The sequence below is a fragment of the Carcharhinus amblyrhynchos genome, chromosome 10 (genome assembly GCF_965287045.1).
Source record: "Carcharhinus amblyrhynchos chromosome 10, sCarAmb.v2.hapA, whole genome shotgun sequence".
In the NCBI taxonomy this organism is placed as follows: domain Eukaryota; kingdom Metazoa; phylum Chordata; class Chondrichthyes; order Carcharhiniformes; family Carcharhinidae; genus Carcharhinus; species Carcharhinus amblyrhynchos.
The window spans coordinates 88216040-88235901 of record NC_137333.1 but is presented as its reverse complement, the minus strand read 5'-3'; the positions used below and the strand labels follow the sequence as shown (position 1 = coordinate 88235901).

Sequence of the window (19862 nt, the reverse complement as noted above, 5' to 3'; positions counted from 1 at the left end):
ATATTTCAGATCTTTGCAGAGGTGACATTAATTAATGTGCACAACAAGTTTAATTCACAGTTCTTTTGAAATGGCTATTCCAAGCTGGCTTCCATCTCTTTCTACAGTTTGTTCACATTGCTTGAGTCCACATCCAGGCTTAACCAATCAAGCATCATGAACGTCAATAGTAAACACACTCAAAATCAAATACAAAACATTACACTCTGAAAAGAATTCTTCTCATCACAAAGAACAACCCAGCACGGGAAACAGGCCCTTCGGTCCAACGAGCCCGCGCCGCCATTTCAACAAAGCATTTTCCTACACCTACCCTGCCCCGTGTGTATGTGAATGGTACCCCTAATGTAGCCGGATTCAGGGGAGAATAGTGTAGGGTCAATTTGGTACACCAATCAGCCTAAGAGCACATCTTTCGGGTGTGGGAGGAAACCGGAGAACCCGGAGGAAACCCACGCAACCACAGGGAGAATGCGCAAACTCCCACAGACACTGGCCCAAATCCATGTATCTGCACAGCTAGCAGTGATAGTCACTGAGCTGTTGTGCCCGTCTGCTGGTCCAGGATTAAGCATGCACAACGACACAAAGTACTAGGCCACTCGAAACCTCCAAGAGCAGCCCACGCACGACCCACCGTGTGCATGCCCCTCGTTTGACAACAAGGTGGACCGACACCTGTGGATTAAAAGTAATACTTTTATTCTCAGTTATACTGAGATACTTAATCCTCAGTAATACTTCCATGAATTATTTAAAGCCTAATTAATATAAAAGGACTTACATTTATATAGTGCCTTTCACAAACTCAGGACATCTCAAAGCACCTATAGGCTACTTAAATTAAGGTGTAGCTATTTTTATAATGTAGAACAGTGGTTCCCAAATGCTGAACATGGCTCACTTGTGCGTCTGTGCCGTGAGAAGCATGCAAGTGTGCCATGACTGTGGGGCAGATTCCAAGCTCTGGCTGAGGAAATTCAACCACAGCAATGCCTCAGTGTATACCTCAAGTCTGCACTGTTCCCATGCCTGTCGTTTTCCATGGTTGTTCCTACTGTCTTTTCTTTTAAAGTGCAGATTGCCAGCAACTAGGACCAAATCAGGGCGAGGTAACAAAACAAGCAGAGGGATTACAGGACAGAGTGCTCAATATTGAGTTTAGAGGAGGGAATCAGATGCTCAGGCCAGAATTTGCTTCGAGATCCAAACATTTTGAGGATATCAATAGTTCAATTGGCACCATCATTGAGGCCAAAATGTTGCCTGGTTTGAGGCTAAAATGTTGTCTGATTTCAAGAAGAAATTCATAGAAACCTGACAGTGCAGAAGGAGGACATCGGGTAGGCTTGGGTTGATTTGGTCCATCGAGTTTGCACTGACGACAACCCCAACTAGGCCCTATCCCCTTAACTCTACGTATTCACCCTCTTAATCCCTTTAACCTATGCTTCCTGGGACACTAAGGGCAATTTAGCATGGCCAGTGCACCTAAGCCACGCATCTTTAGACTGTGGGAGGAAACCGGAGCACTTGGAGGAAACACTCACAGCCACAGGTAGAACATGCAAACTCCCACACAGATAGTGACTCAAGTCCCTGGCACTGAGACAGTTGTGCTACTATGCCACGCAATAAGATATAGTTCTTGGGGTTAAAGGGATCAAAGGATATGGAGGAAAGGAATTGGGGGCGGTGGGGGAGAGATCAGGATATTGAATTTAATCAGCCATCATCAAAATGAATGGCGGAACAAACTCGTAGGGCCAAATGGCCTACTCCTGCTTCTAGTTCCTATTGTGGTTTCTCAGCCATGGTTTAGCTTGTATTCCTTTTCAATTGTTGGGTGTGGAAAGTCTTTACATCAGTGACCCCCAAAAAGTCATCTGTTTGTTGTTGTGCCTCGCTGTTGATGTGTATGCTAACCAATCCAACAATTAGTCGAGAGGTCAGTGAACCAAAACAAAGTAAAACACGTCAGAGGAATGCTGGGGAAAATGAAAATAATGCTCAAACCCAGTAGTCTGGGCACAGGAGTCTAGTACAGCTGACTTTATTCGACTTCCCTGTTCTCAAGTTGAGTTGGCTGTGTGAAGGTTTTTCTGACTAGTTGTGAGCTGTACTTAGAATTTTTCTCTTTTCAGGCTGAGGCATTGATCTTCTTGTACTTTAGGGTTCTGCAATGTCTTGATGCTAAGTGGATGTTCATCACCGATTGAACAAGTTGATCTATCTAGAAGGCATCAGTCCCCCACGTGGAACGAGAGATATAAACATCACTTAGACCTTGAGTTGAACAATGACATAATTGAGGAGGTGCCAATACTTTGGTCAGGAAAGCTCCCGTGTGGATTTATATTTCTCCTACTGACTGTTTTTACTCAAGTTGCAAAGCCTGTGCTCAGTGGACTGGGTAAATCCATTCCTTGCTCCAAAAAACCAAATTCAAATTCGAGTTGAATCCAATTCAAGGCCTCCACGGGAGAGAAAAACAAGATAAGGCATTGCACCCTATCTTGGGCTTGATCTGATACTTAATCTTGGGCAGAAGGCCGAGAGGGCATTTATTATAAGGAGGCCATGCTGAGCACATTGCGTCAACAGAAGTACATAATTTACATTGACTTTTTCCACCCTCCAGACATAGAAATATAAAATAGGAGCAGCAGGAGGAGACTTGGCCCTTTGAGCTTTCTCTGCCATCCATTATGATAGCTGATCATCCAACTCAGTAGCCAGATCCTACCTTCCCCTATATCCTTTAATTCCCTATGCCTCAAGTGCTATATTGAGCTGCTTCTTGAAAACATTCAATGTCTTGGCCTCAACTACTTTTTGTGGTAGCGAATTCCGTAGGCTGACTACTCTCTGGGTGAAGAAATTTCTCCTCCTCTCTGACCTGAACTACCTACTCTGTATCCTCGGACCATGACGCTTGGTTCTGGACACCCCAACCATCGGGAACGTCCTCCTTGTACCTATCCCGTCTAATTGTGTTAGAATTTATAGGTTTCTATGAGGCCCCCCCCACTCCATTCTTCTAAACTCCAGCAAATACAATCCTAATTGGAATTATATCTAGCCCTGTTATTCAGATTTTCCCCAAAAAATTGACCTCCTTTTGTATGACAGTGAGGACTTCCAAGGTCGAATAGATCTTTTCCTTAATGTCGTCATCTCAGTTATGGGTCGGGGCATAAGAGCTGTTAATGGTAGCATATTGATTAGAGCTGAACTGTAGGTAAAGTGTAACAAGCCTTTCATTTTAACAATTTGTATAAATACAAGGATTAGTACCTAGGCCTCAGCTGAATGGCTTGGATGAAGGGGTGGAGTGTAACATGTCACTACAAAGTTAGTTGGGAAAGTAAGCAGTGAGAAGGATGCAATTAGGTTTCAGAAGATATAGGTAGATTGGGTGTGTGGGTAAGAACATAGCAGATGGGATACAGTGTAGCAGAGTATGCAGTCATATACTTCGGTCAGGAAAAAGAACTTTTTGGATGGTGAGAGACTGAACAACGTTTTCAATCAGAGGGACCTGTGTTCTTGCGTATGAACCACAAAGTATTCATTAGTTTGGTTCCTGGGATGAGGTGGCTCTTCTATGGGAAGAGATTGAATAGACAAGGCTTATATTTCCTGGAGTTTAGAAGACTGGCAGGCGATCTAATGGAGACTTGAAGGATTTGACCAAACGGATGTTGAGAAAATGTTTTCTTTGGCTGGGGAATCTAGAACCTGGGCTCATGGTCTCAATCTGGGTCAGGACTGAGCTTGAGAAATTTTTTTACTTGATTGGTTTTAAGACCATAAGACGCGAGACATAGGAGCAGAATTAGGCCATTCGGCCCATTAAGTCTGCTCTGCCATTCGATTTTGAATCCTTTGAATTTTTTGTTGTATTGAGAACTCTGGAATCTGATCATTTCTTAATTCAGCATTCTCAAAACAAACTGAGCATTTTAAAATTCAGTTTTGTTAAATTTAAGTGGGTTAAGTTGAATTTTTAAATTTCTGTTCCATTCCACAGAAGTGTTCTGAATGTAGAACCTTCAGTTTGAGAGAATTTTTTATGCTGATGTATTTAATTTATCTGATGGCATTCATTCAGCTGTGGGCACTTGGAATGTGTGGCTGAAGCAGATCTGTTTCAACTATTTCAAAAGTTATTTGTAGCTTGCTGTTAATGTGCTGAGAATGTAAAAGCAGTTTTTTAAAAAAAGATTTATGTGGATCTAATTGACTTGTTTCTGGGGATCGAGTAATTAGCATGCCAGTGGAGAAGTGGTTACTATGGTAGTAGATATCAGTGCAATACAGTTGATGCAAGTTCATTTGAAGTTGCCTAAGGCAGCAGCAACATGTTAACCTGTCTTAGTTCCATTGAATTTTGATCATTCCCACCTGAGCAAAGTATGCTGGGTTTTTAATTTCATAAGAGCTGTCTGTGTGCATTTTGCAATGGATGAATTTAACAACAAAAGTTGCATTTGTCTTGAAATATAATTAAGCGCATAAATTTAAATGCCAGTACACCATCTGACTAGAACCATCTTCTGTACAATACAGATGAACTTCACATGCCCAAAACAGCTGAGAAATTACAATACTGTACCAGTGACTGTTAACTACAGGAATCCGTAGTCTGTGAAGGCAAGGTCAGATGTAGGAGCTGGTGATGGAGCATGTTGCTGCAAACAGCTTTGAATGCTGCTAACATAACTCTATGCTTAAGAAGTTCAATTTGAAAGTCAGACTTCTGTGCAAGGAGTTCTACGGATAACAATCTCGAGGAGGAACTCTGAACATAGCAAGGATAAAAAAAATTCAGATTTGAAGAGTTTGTATTTTAGGAAGGAGTAGGTGGAAATTGGAATAGTGCATTAATTGTGTAGAACTTTTTTACTTTTGCTTTCAGAATGAGAACGGGAGCAGTACAGGTGATTTGAAGAGGGTCTAGAACAGGGTGGGTACAAATGTCAGTGAATGACGCAAGATTCTTTCGTTTAGAGGAGCTTCAAGTTTTTTTAGTTATGACCTGAGAAAATAGAAGATGCTTTTTTTTAAAAAAGCTTGCAGTTACTGACGCTGTCACATTCTCTCCAGTCTCTCAATGAATTGGATAATTTTGCAGCACAGCCACTCTTGTACAGAAATGATGGCCCCCACAGACAGTAGAGGCAAACTGGCTCTGTTTTGTTAAGGCATTGATTGAGGAAGGACTGTTGACCAAAACACTGAAAGGTCTTGTTGCTCTTGAAATAGTGCCTTTGAATCTTTTAATGCCTATTTGCATAGATAGAGCCTTGGTCATAGAAACATAGAAGTTAGGAGCAGAAGGAGGCCATTTGACCCTTCGCGCCTGCTCTACTATTCATTATGATCACGGCTGATCATCCAACTCAGTAGTCTAATCCTGCTTTTTCCCCATAACTTTGATCCCATTCTCCCCATGTGCTATATCTAGCTGCCTCTTGGATACATTGTGTTTTGGCATCAACTACTTCCTGTGGTAATGAATTCCACAGGCTTTAACACTCTTTGGGTGAAGAAATGTCTCCTCACCTCCGCTCTAAATAGTCTACCCTGAATCCTCAGATTGTGACCTCTGGTTCTGGGCTCCCTCGCCATTTGAGAACATCCTCCCTGCATCTACCAATTAATGCTCCCTTAATACTCAACTGAGAATCAACTTCGCATCATTGTTAAAATTTGAAGGTGTGAGTTCTTAAGAAGTAGCCTAGCTGACCAGCTTAAGATGGATGCTTGATGACAGGACGATAAGAACATAACATAAGAAATAGGAGCAGGAGTAGGCCATCCAGCCCTTCGAGCCTGCCCCGCCATTCAATAAGATCATGGCTGATCAGTCGCTGCTCAGTTCCACTTTCCCGCCCTCTCCCCATAACCCTTAATCCCCTCTCTTATCAAAAACCCATCAACCCGCGTCTTAAAAATATTTAGCGAGGCAGCCTCCACCACTTCAACGGGCAGAGAATTCCAGAGATTCACCACCCTTTGAGTGAAGAAGTTCCTCCTCAACTCCGTTCTAAACCGCCCCCCTTTTATCTTGAGGCTGTGCCCCCTAGTCCTACTGTCTTTTTTGAGCGGGAAGAGTCTTTCCACCTCTATCCTATCCATCCCATTCATCATCTTATACGTCTCAATGAGATCTCCCCTCATTCTTCTAAACTCTAACGAGTACAAGCCCAGTTTATTCAGCCTCTCCTCATAGCTCAACCCCCTCAACTCCGGTATCAGCCTAGTAAACCTCCTCTGCACTCCCTCCAAGGCCAAAATATCTTTGCGCAGGTGCGGCGCCCAAAACTGCACACAGTACTCCAGCTGCGGCCTCACCAATGCCCTATACAGCTGCAGCAAGACCTCCCTACTTTTATATTCAATCCCCCTCGCTATGAAGGCCAGCATCCCATTCGCCTTCCTGACCACCTGCTGCACCTGCAAGCTGGGTTTTTGCGACTCATGCACAAGGACCCCGAGGTCCCTCTGCACCGTCGCCTGCTGCAGTTTTTCGCCCTGTAAGTAATAGTTCTTCCTACCATTCTTCCTACCAAAGTGGACCACCTCACACTTGCCAACATTAAATTCCATTTGCCATTTCCTGGCCCATTCGCCCAGCCCATCTAGATCCTTCTGCAGACTCTCCACACCCTCCGCACAATTTGCCGTTCCCCCAATCTTGGTGTCATCAGCAAATTTCGACACCCTACACTCGGTTCCCTCCTCCAGATCATCTATATAAATGGTAAAAAGCTGAGGCCCCAGCACCGACCCCTGGGGCACTCCACTAGTCACCATCCGCCAATCCGAATAGCACCCGTTGACCCCCACTCTCTGCCTCCTATTTGACAACCAATCCTCTATCCACGCTAACACCCTACCCCCAACTCCATGTCCCTCGACCTTCTGCAATAACCTCTTGTGAGGCACTTTGTCAAACGCCTTCTGAAAATCCAGAAAGACCACATCCACCGGCTCTCCTCTATCCACCGTCCTAGACACATCCTCATAGAACTCCAGTAAATTTGTCAGACACGACTTCCCTTTAATGAAACCGTGCTGCGTCTGCTCTATCAAGCAATTCCCTTCAAGATGCCTCGCAATTTCCTCCTTAATGACAGATTCTAACATTTTACCTACCACAGACGTTAAACTAACCGGCCTATAATTCCCCGCCTTTTGCCTGGCACCCTTCTTAAACAACGGCGTAACATTAGCCGTTTTCCAATCATCCGGCACTTCCCCGGAATCCAGCGACGTTTGGAAAATAATCACCAAGGCATCCACTATCACCTCCGCCATTTCTTTCAGAACCCTCGGATGTATTCCACCCGGTCCTGGGGACTTGTCCACAATCAGCCCCTCCAGTCTGTCGAGCACCGCCTCTCTAATAACAGTAATGTCATTAAGACCCTCCAGTCCTACCACCTTTCCATCGCTAACACCCGGCAAATTATTCACGTCCTCCTCCGTGAAGACAGAAACAAAAAAGTTATTCAATACCTTAGCCATATCCCCATCCCCTACCACTAGGTCCCCTTTCTCATCCTCTAAAGGACCAACATTCACCCTAGCCAGCCTCTTCCTTTTTATATATTTATAAAAACTCTTGCTATCCTTTTTTATATTAAGCGCTAGCCCAGCTTCATAGTTTCTCCTACCCTTCTTTATCAACTTCTTTGTCAATCTTTGTTGACATTTAAACCTCTCCCAATCCTCTTCTCGCCCACTACTCTTAGCTACTCTAAATTCCTCTGCTTTTAGTTTAACACTTTCCTTCACCTCCTTCGTTATCCACGGCATGTAGTCCTCCATGAATGAAAGTAGAACTAGCTGATCTAAAAAATAATAGTTTTAAAAAATGTAAAAGATTGTGTTAATCAAGAAAACAGGCCAATTCAGTGAATTGCAGCCATCAATCTACTTGTAATTTAACATCGTTAACTCTTCACCGTTAAGTTCATTTTTAGGGACGAAGTTTTTCAGGGTTTTCAGTTGAGTACTATCTTTCGGCAATGAGCTATACCTAAGGACATTTAAATTAACGTGTAGATTATACATTTAGAAAGATCAGAAATCTGACTATCAGAATCAAGTGGAATTGAGACAGAAGACCAACTGTGATTGTCTTGAATGGCAGTGCAGGCTCAAGGGACATTGATCCGTTATGGCCCTCTCTATCATTATGCTTTACATTTATCAGCAAGAATTGCAATTCAAGACATATGAGATCCAAAGAAATGACAGAAGCACAATTAAACTGTTGAACACTAATTCAAAATCTCACCAACTTTTTATAATCTGCTTCTCATCTCCTTCACTCCATCTCTGTGCCCTGAATGAAATAATGTCTGTTCCACCTTAATACTTAAGTTGAACTGTGGCCAACTGTGAGTTGATGTGGGTTTTTGAGGCTTTTTCTAGGGCTCTAGACCTCTGTGATTGATCCCTGAACAATATCAGTTCCCTCTAAATGGATGGAGTTGAAAAGCAAGGAAGTTATGTTCAAGTTGTATAGAACTTAAACTGCACTTGGAATACAGTTCTTATGATCTTACTGTAAAAAGGATATGCAGTCACTGGAGATGATGCAAAAAGTGTCAGAACTGAGAGGTTGTAGATGAGAGAGGAATAGGGTTATTGAAAAGTTTAATGGGGTAAATGAAGAGAAGACCTTTTCACCAGTGGGTGAGATCAAAATGACCTTTAGGGAATTGGGGCTAAACTATTTTTTGTATTCTAACCACTTTCTGTGTAAAATGCTTATACAAAGTAATTGAGGTGAATTGCATAGATGCATTCAAGGAGAAGCTAGATGAACACAAGGCAGGAAGGATACGCTGATAGTGTTAGATGAATGGTGAAAGCAGGCATGTGTGGAACATAAAAGACCAATATTGACTTGAATGGTCTGCTTCTGTGCAAGGGTAATACTTCGTCATAATCTATTTAGTATAGTCGCTGCAACTGAGTAACAGAGCAAAGGTATGACATGCATTTGTCACCCCCATCGTTTATCTTTTGCAATATGCCATTAGCACTTCTTTGAACAGAGAGCAAAGAAAATTACAGCTCAGGAACAGGCACTTTGGCCCTCCAAGCCTGCACCAGTCATGCTGTCCAATTTGAACTAAAATCCCCTACCCTTCTGGGGACTGTATCCCTCTATTCCCAACCTATTCATGTATTTGTCAAGATGCCTCTTAAAATCGCTATCGTATCTGCTCCCCCTACCTCCCTGGCAGCGAATTCCAGGCACCCAACATGCTCTGTGGGGGAAAAAAAAATTGCTTTGTACATCTCCTAAAGAACAAGTTGGGCGAATAGCAGGAAGTATGTACGTTTTACTAGCCTTCCTGGTAAAATTATGGATCCAAGAAAATTTTGGCACTCTAGGACCTGGAATTTCCTTCCATTTATAATAGCTGCTGTAAGCAGATATACTACATGCACATTGTCAAGATATTCATGTAAAACTGATGAAATAGAATGGCCGAGCTCTGAAAGTTTTTCTTTAATTTTCGGGTCGTAGGTAACTTAATGTGTGCTTAACTGCTAGTTAGTATTTGATTTTTTTAAAGTATTCCTCTTCTGTCATTGAGTTCACTGTTATTTGGCATTCATCCATTCTGTTTTCCAATTCCTTTCCAGGTTATCCTGCAGGTTACCCGACAACTGCTCCTGCCTATACTGCTAACATGTATGCTAGTGGCAGTCCTGGATATCCTCCTGGTAAGCTTTCTATTTTGTTTTTATTCCACAAAACTTAAAAATATTTCACCATAATGGTTCATTTGTTATCAATAACTTTTTAAAAACTTTAAAAAATAACTCTCCGTCATGGCAAATAGAGAATTCTAACCATCATTGGCTACAGATGAAATTCAAATCTTAATCTCCATAAGGATTATAGTATATCAGAATTTTGAGGGTATCTGGGAATTTGAGATGAAATCTCCTGCAGTAAAAGATGGTTGCGTCTAGGATAACTGGTATCTAGGGTTTGCTCAAGTTTTAAGGGATCTCTGGGTGGGAGGGAGGCTTGTATTTATTAAGCAGCTTAAATTCAGAATATTACTCAGTTCTAACCAAAGACTCCTATAAATTAGGAGTAGGTCTAATCCATTTGGTCCCATAAGCCCATTCCACCATTTGATAGGATTATAACTGATCTGATTGTGGCCTCATCTCTACTTCCCTGTCCACCTTCGATTCATGACAAATAAGTCAATCTCACAGCCTTAAGACATATTAAGTGACCCTGCTTCCGCTGCTCTCTGGAGAAGAGAATTGTGCTGACCAAGGACCTGCCAAAAATTTGTTTCTTATCTCTCAACTGGGAGACCCCTTTATCACGCAGTTTTAATCTCTCCCACAGGGGAAACATCCTCTTAGCATCTATCCTATGATAACCGAGGTGACTTGTTCTCTCTCTGCACTGACTTCCATATAGGAATAAAATACTTCTGTGTCAAGAGATGCAGAAACATTGCACTTAAATGGTGTGTTTCTCAAATGCCTCAATGCTTCATGTAAAGCCACTCATTGAAGTGCAGTGCCTATTGTATGCAAGCATTATTGTCCTTTTGTGTGCAAGAAGGTTCCACATATATCGAGATGAATAATGGTTTGATCTTTCTTGACACCACTTGGAGGAATATTGGATAGGAAGCCAAGAAGCACTCCTAAGCACACTAACAAGATGGCCACTATTGAATGACTTGCCTACAGAAAGGTGGTGGTGACAAGTATCGAACCTCGATTTATGTCAGAGCTAAGGACTCTGTTCTGAGCTATTTGTTAACAGAGAATAATTTATTACATTAAATGACATTCAACATAAACTTCACTTTCAATCTCATGGTTTTATGATCAGTAAAGCTTTTGAAAATTAATTGGAAGGTATAGATCTGCAAACCTGGATCAAAATTAGCAGTAGAGCTATAGTACACTGTGTTCGTGCAAGCCAGCTTGGCCGTTACCTCAGTAGTTTGAGAAAGAGGTTTTTAAAACAGAATAATCAATAATTAATTTGTCCCAAATAGGTAAGCTAAATAAACACAAATTTAAATGATTTACAAACTCTGTTGGAACATAAGCTCCATTTGGTCAACATTAGAACCTATGGCTTTAACATGTTTCTCAAAATCACTACTAGCAGCTGACCAGAAAGTAAAATGCGTAAAACAAAGAACAGAATAAATCTTTATTTGGGATAGTTTCAGAGGATTGAAACACAAAATGTAATTTGCTGTCAGGCTTGTGTGCATGTGGTACTATTCATTTTGTTGAACTTTATGGTGACTGAGGAAATGCTGATTGTACCCAATGTTATGACTTCAAGAAATGCACTATTGCTTATAGTTTGGTTTCTTGGTTTCTCTCATGGTCTGACTATTTAGAAAGCAAAGCTTTTTTCCTCATTCAACTTGCTCAAATGCAACACAGTATTGCAATTTCTATCCAGGTTATTGCCTTATTGGATTTAAAATTAGTATAAATCTGCCTCCTAACTTCATGCTTCTAAATTGAGCCAGTCTGACGCTGTCAAACCCATTTCCCCCAGTGTAATATGAAAATTCCTGGTAGCACATACATGCACTGAAGTATACTCTACTTCATAAATATCTACCAGTAATTCAAACACACCCCCCCCCCCCCCCCCCCCCCCGCCCCCGGCCTACTATTTAACTTTTCCAAAGAAAGATCCTTGTCATTGTCTGATGGTATGATAGTGTTCCCTCAGTGTTAAATATCTTCCTGCAGAATAGATATGTAGTATTTGGGCTTCATGTACAGGCACAGTATTCATGATGCGTTGTGAGCATCACTGTATCTGTCATGCTTATGCATTTTCTTGTGGTTTCTAAAGCTAGATCCTGTTGCAAACTCGGATACATGATTTTTAGTGTTCTGAGAAGCTGCACCAAATCCAAGCATATTCAGTGTCCATGTGGGCTTGTTTCAGTTTCTTTAAATTGTTAAAGTTCTCTTGTGTTTTTGTTAGACTGTGACTGCATAGTACAGTTAAGTTGTGAAATTTAAACTGAATTGCTGGTGGAAAGATATAGTATCTATCAGTGTCTGACTTTCCTTTCATTTGATAATATAAAAAGGTGAGTTTATCTAGGCTGTTTCAGTGAAAAAAACAAATGACAAAATTATGCTAATATTAAATAATCAGAGGCTACCTAACATAAATCACTTCCAGGTCTGAGAACAGATTAAAGAGACAAAAGGAGTACACCATCAAAATTGTATTGGCATCCAGATCATTTTTGTTTTAAATATGATGCTTGAAGAAACCATTCTTTTTGTTCTAATGGTGCAGTAAACGCAGCCCTTTCACCTCTTATGGGCCTGAATACAATCCAGGTTAATAGGATAGAACCATATCCAGCTGTATGGCCTATAAGAATTTGGACAATCATATCCAAATATGCTTTACTAATGTGCTGTCTTTAATCAGTTGGACATGTGATTCATGGTATTTAATGCTGATATTGTGTGTCCAGAGTTGATACTTCTTTGGACACATTTTTCAAAAGAAATCTTGCAGATAAGTATTCTACTTTAAACTTAGTTGTCCATCTATTACTGTACCATACTGTGGTAGGGTACCCATTCTGTTTTGTGCAGATCCATGTAATGAATTGATAACATCCACTTTGACTATTTGCACCTCCTCTGTAGAAAGTATGAACAGCACTTTATCATCTTTATGTACTTTTGATAGGATTGGCCTAATCCTGAAATGCATTGCTTTAATGTTCAGTTAGAAAGGAAGAGTTTGCACTTGTATAGTACCTTTTACAACTTCTGGGTTAAAATACTTTACAGCAAACAAAGTACTTCAAAGTGCAATCACTGTTGTAATGTAGGAAACCTTAGTTGGAGAATGAAGCATTCCATTGAAAGACCAGTTGTCTGTATGTCTTTAAAGTATAGCATCTAGTACATCACTTGCAATAGCTTCTCCATGATTCTGCACTATTACCTTTGGTGTCCTCTATAGGATCTATTGTTGGCCACCTCCTATTTCTCATGTATCTGTTGCAGATTTTGGGTAGTTTTGACTGATTTAAGTGAATAGTTACCAAGGAAATGTTCGAACAATCCTATCTAACTCCTTGGCAGCTACAGAACTGTCAATCACACTAATTTCCAAGGCACAGTAGCATAGTGGTTAGCACTGTTGCTTCACAGCTCCAGGGATCTGGGTTCAATTCCCAGCTTGGGTCACACTCTGTGCGGAGTTTGCACATTCTCCCCATGTCTGCATGGGTTTCCTCCAGGTGCTCCAGTTTCCTCCCACAGTCCAAAGATGTGTGGGTTAGGTGGATTGGCAAAGCTAAATTGCTCCTTAGTGTCCTGGGATGCGTAGGTTAGAGGGATTCGCAGGTAAATATGTAGGGATACAGGGATAGGGCCTGGGTGGGATTGTTGTCGGTGTGGACTCGATTGGCTGAATGGCCTCCCTTTGCACTGTAGGGTTTCTATGGTTTCTAATTATGGGCAGCACTGTAGCACAGCGGTTAGCACTGCTGCTTCGTAGCTTCAGCGACCTGGGTTCGATTCCCGGCTTGGGTCACTGTCTGTGTGGAGTTTGCACATTCTCCTTGTGTCTGCGTGGGTTTCCTCTGGGTGCTCCAGTTTCATCCCACAGTTCAAAGATGTGCGGGTTCGGTTGATCGGCCATGCTAAAATTAGTGTTGAGATGCGTAGGTTAGAGGGATTAGTAGGTAAATATGGATATGGGAGTAGGCCCTGGGTGGGATTGTGGTCGGTGCAGACTCGATGGGCCGAATGGCCTCTTTCTGCATTGTAGGATTTCTATGATCCCATAATGCATCCTCCAGGGTGCATCAGTGTCTGTCCAGTGACCAGAATATCTTGGACATAAAACCAGAAATGTGCAGGTGCTAACTAGCCAGTCTAGCTGACCCAGTGCTTCTAAATCCACGTGCAGAACATGATCACCTTCCCTGGTGCAAAGCTATATTCTACTCAGTGTTTTAAATATTACCTTCCAGTGAGTGCTTGAGGAAATTAGGACTGATCTCTCAAGACAACTGAACAATATCTTTAACACATTGTGCAAATCTAAAGAACGATTAGATACAAATTTCTTCTAGCTACCAGACTTCAGCTTTTTCATCTGCTCACCTGATTGACTAACAAAACGAGAAGCTGTTTCACTGATACCAGGAAATAATTTGGATACATTCAAATGCTATGTTTTTGTATTAGGCGAAATATAGAAATTATCAATGGGAAGTCCTCTTTTTTCCTCCGTAACTGTGTACTTGTACTGTACCTTTTCAATGGGACTGTTTTATTGAGTCTTTGGAAAACAGTAATAGAGATGACTTCATGGCAAAGGGCTATAAGAAGAAAGTAACAGCATTGATGAGCTCTTACTGACCAGAATCAGTTCCTGGGGCAGGTAATCTAAGCTTTCAAAATGCTGACAGGTCATGGCTTATTGCACTGTTTAAAAATGTTGAGACTAGTTTTGTTTTGTAACGCTATTTTCTGTCTCTGTGCAAGCTTTATTCATGATGAGGCAGAGCTGGCCACAGACATCAACTTCTGGTGCCTCTGAGGGTACTTATGACCTCCCAGTCGATGCTGGCACTGAGAGCAGAACTTTCCAAGCTTCTTCTGCATCATTCAGTAAATAAAACTCATTTTTCTCTTTTTATACTTTAGAACTTGATAAAACTGATTTACTTTTATATGATGTGTAATGTGCAGAAGAGTCTTGGGGAATAATGAAGCACCGTCTGAAATTACAGTCTTAAATTTGGGTTCGGAAAAGCAGGCTGTGTATCAGCTTACTTCAAGATAGAAAGCAGTTTACTGTGTGTTGTAAGTATTAAGTTAGGGTGCACAAGTGATAAATTGGATGCTGAAATAATAGATCATTGTCAAATTCATAGTAATTTTGCCACTTATTTTTCTATTTCCAAATAAATTAAGCTTGATCATTAGAAAATAGAGGCTAGAACAAAATCCATTTTATAGTCACAAGCTGATTCAAGTGCTTATATTTAGTTCGTACAGCACTTAAGGAGATGAGGGAGAAGGCAACTTAAAAAATGTTAGTAAGAACCATGGATGATAAATAATTCTGCCTGCCTACAAACTATGTAAAATTGAAGTGAAAACCTTGCCCAACCTTATTTAGGCCATGTCTCTTCTGCACATAATAGAGATGGAAATTTATCTAGTAGAAACGCATGTATAAATAGACTGAGAACAGAAATGACTAAGGATCTCAAACTACTTTCTGTGCTGCTATCTGCCTAACTGCAAATACAATCCTTGCTTTCTGAAGTAAACTTGGGATAGAACAAATGCAAAATCCATTGCATTAGTCATACTTTGCCGAACTGAATTTTTGAATTCTGCAGTAAATGGTTACATCCTGTATACTGGAGATGTATTAAGTAAAACAAAATCACTAATAATTACATTAATTATTGAGAAGCTTTATTTGTATGGGGATTTGAATTGAGATGACACCAGAAAAATACTACGGCTCTGGCAGAGTACATAGCATCAAAGTCCACAATTTAAAAATAATCTCATTCTTCTACAGATGTAGATCATTACCTGACATGGAGAGCGTAACTTTGATTTACTCTGTTAACTTTCGGAATTGTAGCTCACAGTCTTATCTGATCAAAAAGCACCTTGTTCTATCTAAACTGGTGCAGTATTTGTTTCCTGTTGTGCTCCAATATACTGGCGAATCCACAACAAAATTTGACCTTGGAATCTAATTTTCTACTTGTCTGCCATCTCAGACATTGGTGAATGAATTCTGAGAGAGAAGCACCAGTAAAAGGGAATTGTTGTGCAGCGCCAACACAGTTGTGAATTCAAAAGAAAATTACAAATCAGTTTGCATCTTGGAGTACTTAATAAAGTGTCCAATGCAGCATTTGTAATTTTATACAATTTCACTTAAATGTGCTATTTGTGAAATAAAAATTGAACCCCAAAATAAAGTGCAAGAAATTAAACCTGATTTTCTATTTTGGCAACATTAGTAACTGATGACTGGAAATGGGACTGCATATCTTCCAAAGTAAGGATTATAGTAGTATTTTCATTGTCTTTCCTCTCCTTAGATATCAAATTCTTGCCTGGTAGGAAATATTTGTATTCTTAACCTGCTTCTTCCCTGTATGTCTCCCCTTTCCCTTTCCCATCCCTGTCCACCCTACCTCAACAGACTCCTAATTTCACGTTGAAACAATGTACTGATCCACTGAACTAGTTGGTGCACAGTCCACAGGAACTCCTCAATGTCAGGACACGTCAGAGCTGCCATTGGAGAAGCCCTCTCCCTATTACTTGTGGAGAGTCTTTACAGAGAAAAAACATTGGAAATATTCATAGCTTCCAGATTGAAGGATCTTTATTTTTCTAATTACTTTCAGAATACCTAGCTGGCAAAAGCAATTTATATTGTGTCTGACCTAAATTCCATTTTCCCTAATATAATGAAAATTGGGCAGGGCCAAATATTTTAAAATGATTGTAGATTATATTTGTGGACAGGTTGTACTGTACGCATGACTTTTTCCAAAAGGCTGGCCACGTCCAATTTCTCTACATGAAGCAGGTAAGTCCTTTTTAAGAGGCAAGGTGATTTGCATTACCTAGTTAGTTGGGGTGTGAATGTATGTATGCATGTGAGAGAGATTGGATGTTTTAAATGTAAAGTAGCAGATAGACTAGATGTTGAATTATATTCGGCCATAGGGGAGTATAGTAACATTGATCCTGGCATATAAATTATGTACTGGGTGCAATACTGTAAGTCTCATCCCAAGACCAAAATGCTGTATTCAAGCAGATTACTTGTAAGAAATATGAACTGAAATATAGAAATATGTAAAATATATTTTAAAATGTATAAATGCATATTGTAGTCAGTTGCAAGTTCCAGTGCACTTACAGAAGACTAAGATGAGGCTTGGACCTAGTAATTTTTAACTGGTAGAAATTAAGAGAATTCCTGTGCATCTGATGTAGCATTCTTAATGCTGATATGCAACAATAGGGAAAAGCTTAACTGTAGTAACCTGGTTTGAGATCGGGACCAAAAAAACTCTGAGTACGGTTTTCCCAGTCACCTGTAATGTCGTGGTAATTTGTAATGTAGGATTTTACCACCAGAGAAAATCATGCTCAGATAACTTGGATTTGTTCCCAGTCTCCAGTTAATTGTTGGATTGAACTGTAATTAACAACCTTCCTAATGCTGGATGCCTATTTTAAGTTTTTTGAAGGACTCTGTTCAGCCTTGGAGCACTGTGAAACATCGAGTCTTGGTGCCAAAATCACCTGTCTCAGCCAAAATGGGATCAATGCTTACTTATTGAATGTAATGATAATCAGCCAGAATTAGAACTACTATATGAATCATTTTCTGTTGGTTTTTATGGTTGAATGACCCAACAACTATCTGCAGAAGGACAGTTTTTCCTTGTTTTGTTTCCCCTGTTATTGCTTGGATATGGTGCGAAAACCTTGAATTTAACTTGCTACGTCCCTAGAATGATATTTCATTTAGAGGCGTGCATGTAACCAAGGGTCTGTTTGTCCCTGCTGTTGTTCTCCACTATCATTTTCTCTTCAGGTTTCCTCAGGTCACAATTCTTAGCAGTGGTAATCAGTTCATCTGCTTTCAGATATCTGTTAATATTGCTTTGTAAATATTAATTGCAGTTTTCCCTTTTACTCTGGGGGGTGGGGTGAATGTGATCTCTATTCATTGCCACATATGACAGATGCATAACTCAATCTGCATCCTGTTGCTTTTTGAAATATAGATGTTCTGTATAACTTTTTTGTATAAAGTTTTTTGAACATTTTCTTTTGCAACACAGTAAGTAGTTTGAGATGTTTGTCATTAAAAGATATTGCAGACCTTTATCACAAAGGTATATTATAGATTGAAAACTATGGCTATATAATTAAATGTAGAGTTATCTTGCATAAAGTACACGTACAAGTTTACCCAGTATGTAGGATTCATCGTAAAACACAAGCTGTAATGCAAAATATCCTATGTTGTTAAAATTATTTCAGCTGTAAAATGTTCAGAAACACAGAATAAAACTGGAATGAATGTGGAATAAAGTAGTAATCCAAACTTCTGAAAAAAATCTATATTTTAAATAATTTTCTATAGGGACAAATAGAATTAGAGACTGGGGCACAGCTCGCAAGAAGTTGGCATACTCTGATGCCGTCTTGAATAATAGCTCATTTTCATCTTACGACAAATGAACTTTACTAAATTCTAGATTCTATTTTAAGCAAGCAGTTCTTGTAACAAAAACCTCTTTAGTCATAACTTACTTATATCTTGGTAATGTAATTTGATGAGATCCTGAACTTGAGTTCCCATATTGGCCTAGAATTTGTTGGGATAATAAAGGGTAGGTTTTCATGCATATGCATAATTGGTGAATAAATAACCCTGCCACTTATAGTAAGGTATGGATACCCTGTGAGTTGAAAAAGCCATAAATTACTGGATGATTTGAGTTGACCTCAAAAAATACAAGTGCTTGTCATCAACCTCCATGGTTTTCAAAAATTTGCAGGATTTGCACTGTTGAAGTAAATTAAACTCTACAGAAAGTTAGGGACGATACTTGTGACATGGGGACCCATTATATACATGCAATGCCATTCAATTCCCCCTAACTCAGAATGCAAACTTTTGAAACTATAGTAAATTGTTCCTAGCAATTCTTTAAATATTTTTATTTTTTCTTTATTTTTCCCCTTCTCTTTTTCTCTCTCAATCCAAACTTAATTTCTTCTGTATTTCTCACCTGTATCTAAATTGACTTACTCACTGCTGCTTGTCATTCCTATTTCTTTATTGTTGGCTAAGGAAAAACACAGTTCATCTTACATTTCACCAAGAACCCAGTTGCCCTGTTATCAACTTATACTTCTAGTTACCTACAGTACGGACATTTTTCAAGCTGGGGGTGTTGGAGAGTGAAATCTAAAACTGTTGTCCTGGAAGATGCCCTGTTTCCTGTTCCCTCCCTTTCCATTCCACCAGCAAACTCTGGCCCAGTATCTTTCCTAACTAAATTGTATCTCAGCAGGTATTTTAAAGTACGCTAAAATTGTGTGTGGCAGCATCCTTTGGAATGAGTAGAAATTTTACTGCATGCTCTCCATAAGTTAAAGTTTTTGCTATTCCGGTTATGTTTCATTATTTTCAGTTTAGTGTTGCTTTTTAAATATTGACTATTTTGCTTTTGATTTCTGAATTTGTGCAAATTGAGGGTCTGATGCTATTATTTACTTGATTCTAAAGATTTTTAACAGAGGAATTCTGTTATTTGAATTGAACAGTGGTAATGGTAGTTGAGAAACTGTGACCTGCATTAATACTTTGGAAACATAAAAAAAATTTAACTTCAAAACTATCCCAGTCAGAATTTGTTACAAAAAAAAACTTGTATTGAAAGCTTGCTAGTCATTTTAATTATGTTTTTATCTTTTTAGGGTACACTGGAGGAACTCCTTACAAAGTAGCACCTACTCAGAGTAATGGTGCACCTCCCCCATATTCTCCATCTCCAAACCCTTACCAGACCGCCATGTATCCCATTCGAAGTGCCTATCCACAGCAGAATCTGTATGCCCAGGTAAATATTGTAACAAATAGTGAAAATGTGCCACATTTGGTATAGATGTAATAATGTATTGTGGGAAGATTGATGCAAATAATACGCTTGTGCTGTAAACTAATGATATCAAGTACTGTGGTGAAAGATGTGTATCTGTAT

The 19862-nt window shown here is 39.9% G+C and overlaps 1 protein-coding gene across 3 annotated transcripts in view; it reads left to right on the top strand.

Annotated features, from left to right (window-relative positions):
- The window catches only part of fam168a (family with sequence similarity 168 member A), a 92787-nt gene that overhangs the window by 52379 nt on the left and 20546 nt on the right, over window positions 1–19862 (top strand). For all 3 annotated transcript variants that reach the window (XR_013888064.1, XM_080197539.1, XM_080197538.1), the window contains exons 3-5: window positions 9676–9756; window positions 14575–14700; window positions 19579–19721. Coding sequence is in view for 2 of the 3 variants with exons in the window: in XM_080197539.1 (XP_080053665.1) it covers window positions 9676–9756; window positions 14575–14700; window positions 19579–19721 (350 nt within the window). In the remaining variant the exon portion in view is untranslated. The remainder of the gene's footprint in view (window positions 1–9675; window positions 9757–14574; window positions 14701–19578; window positions 19722–19862) is intronic.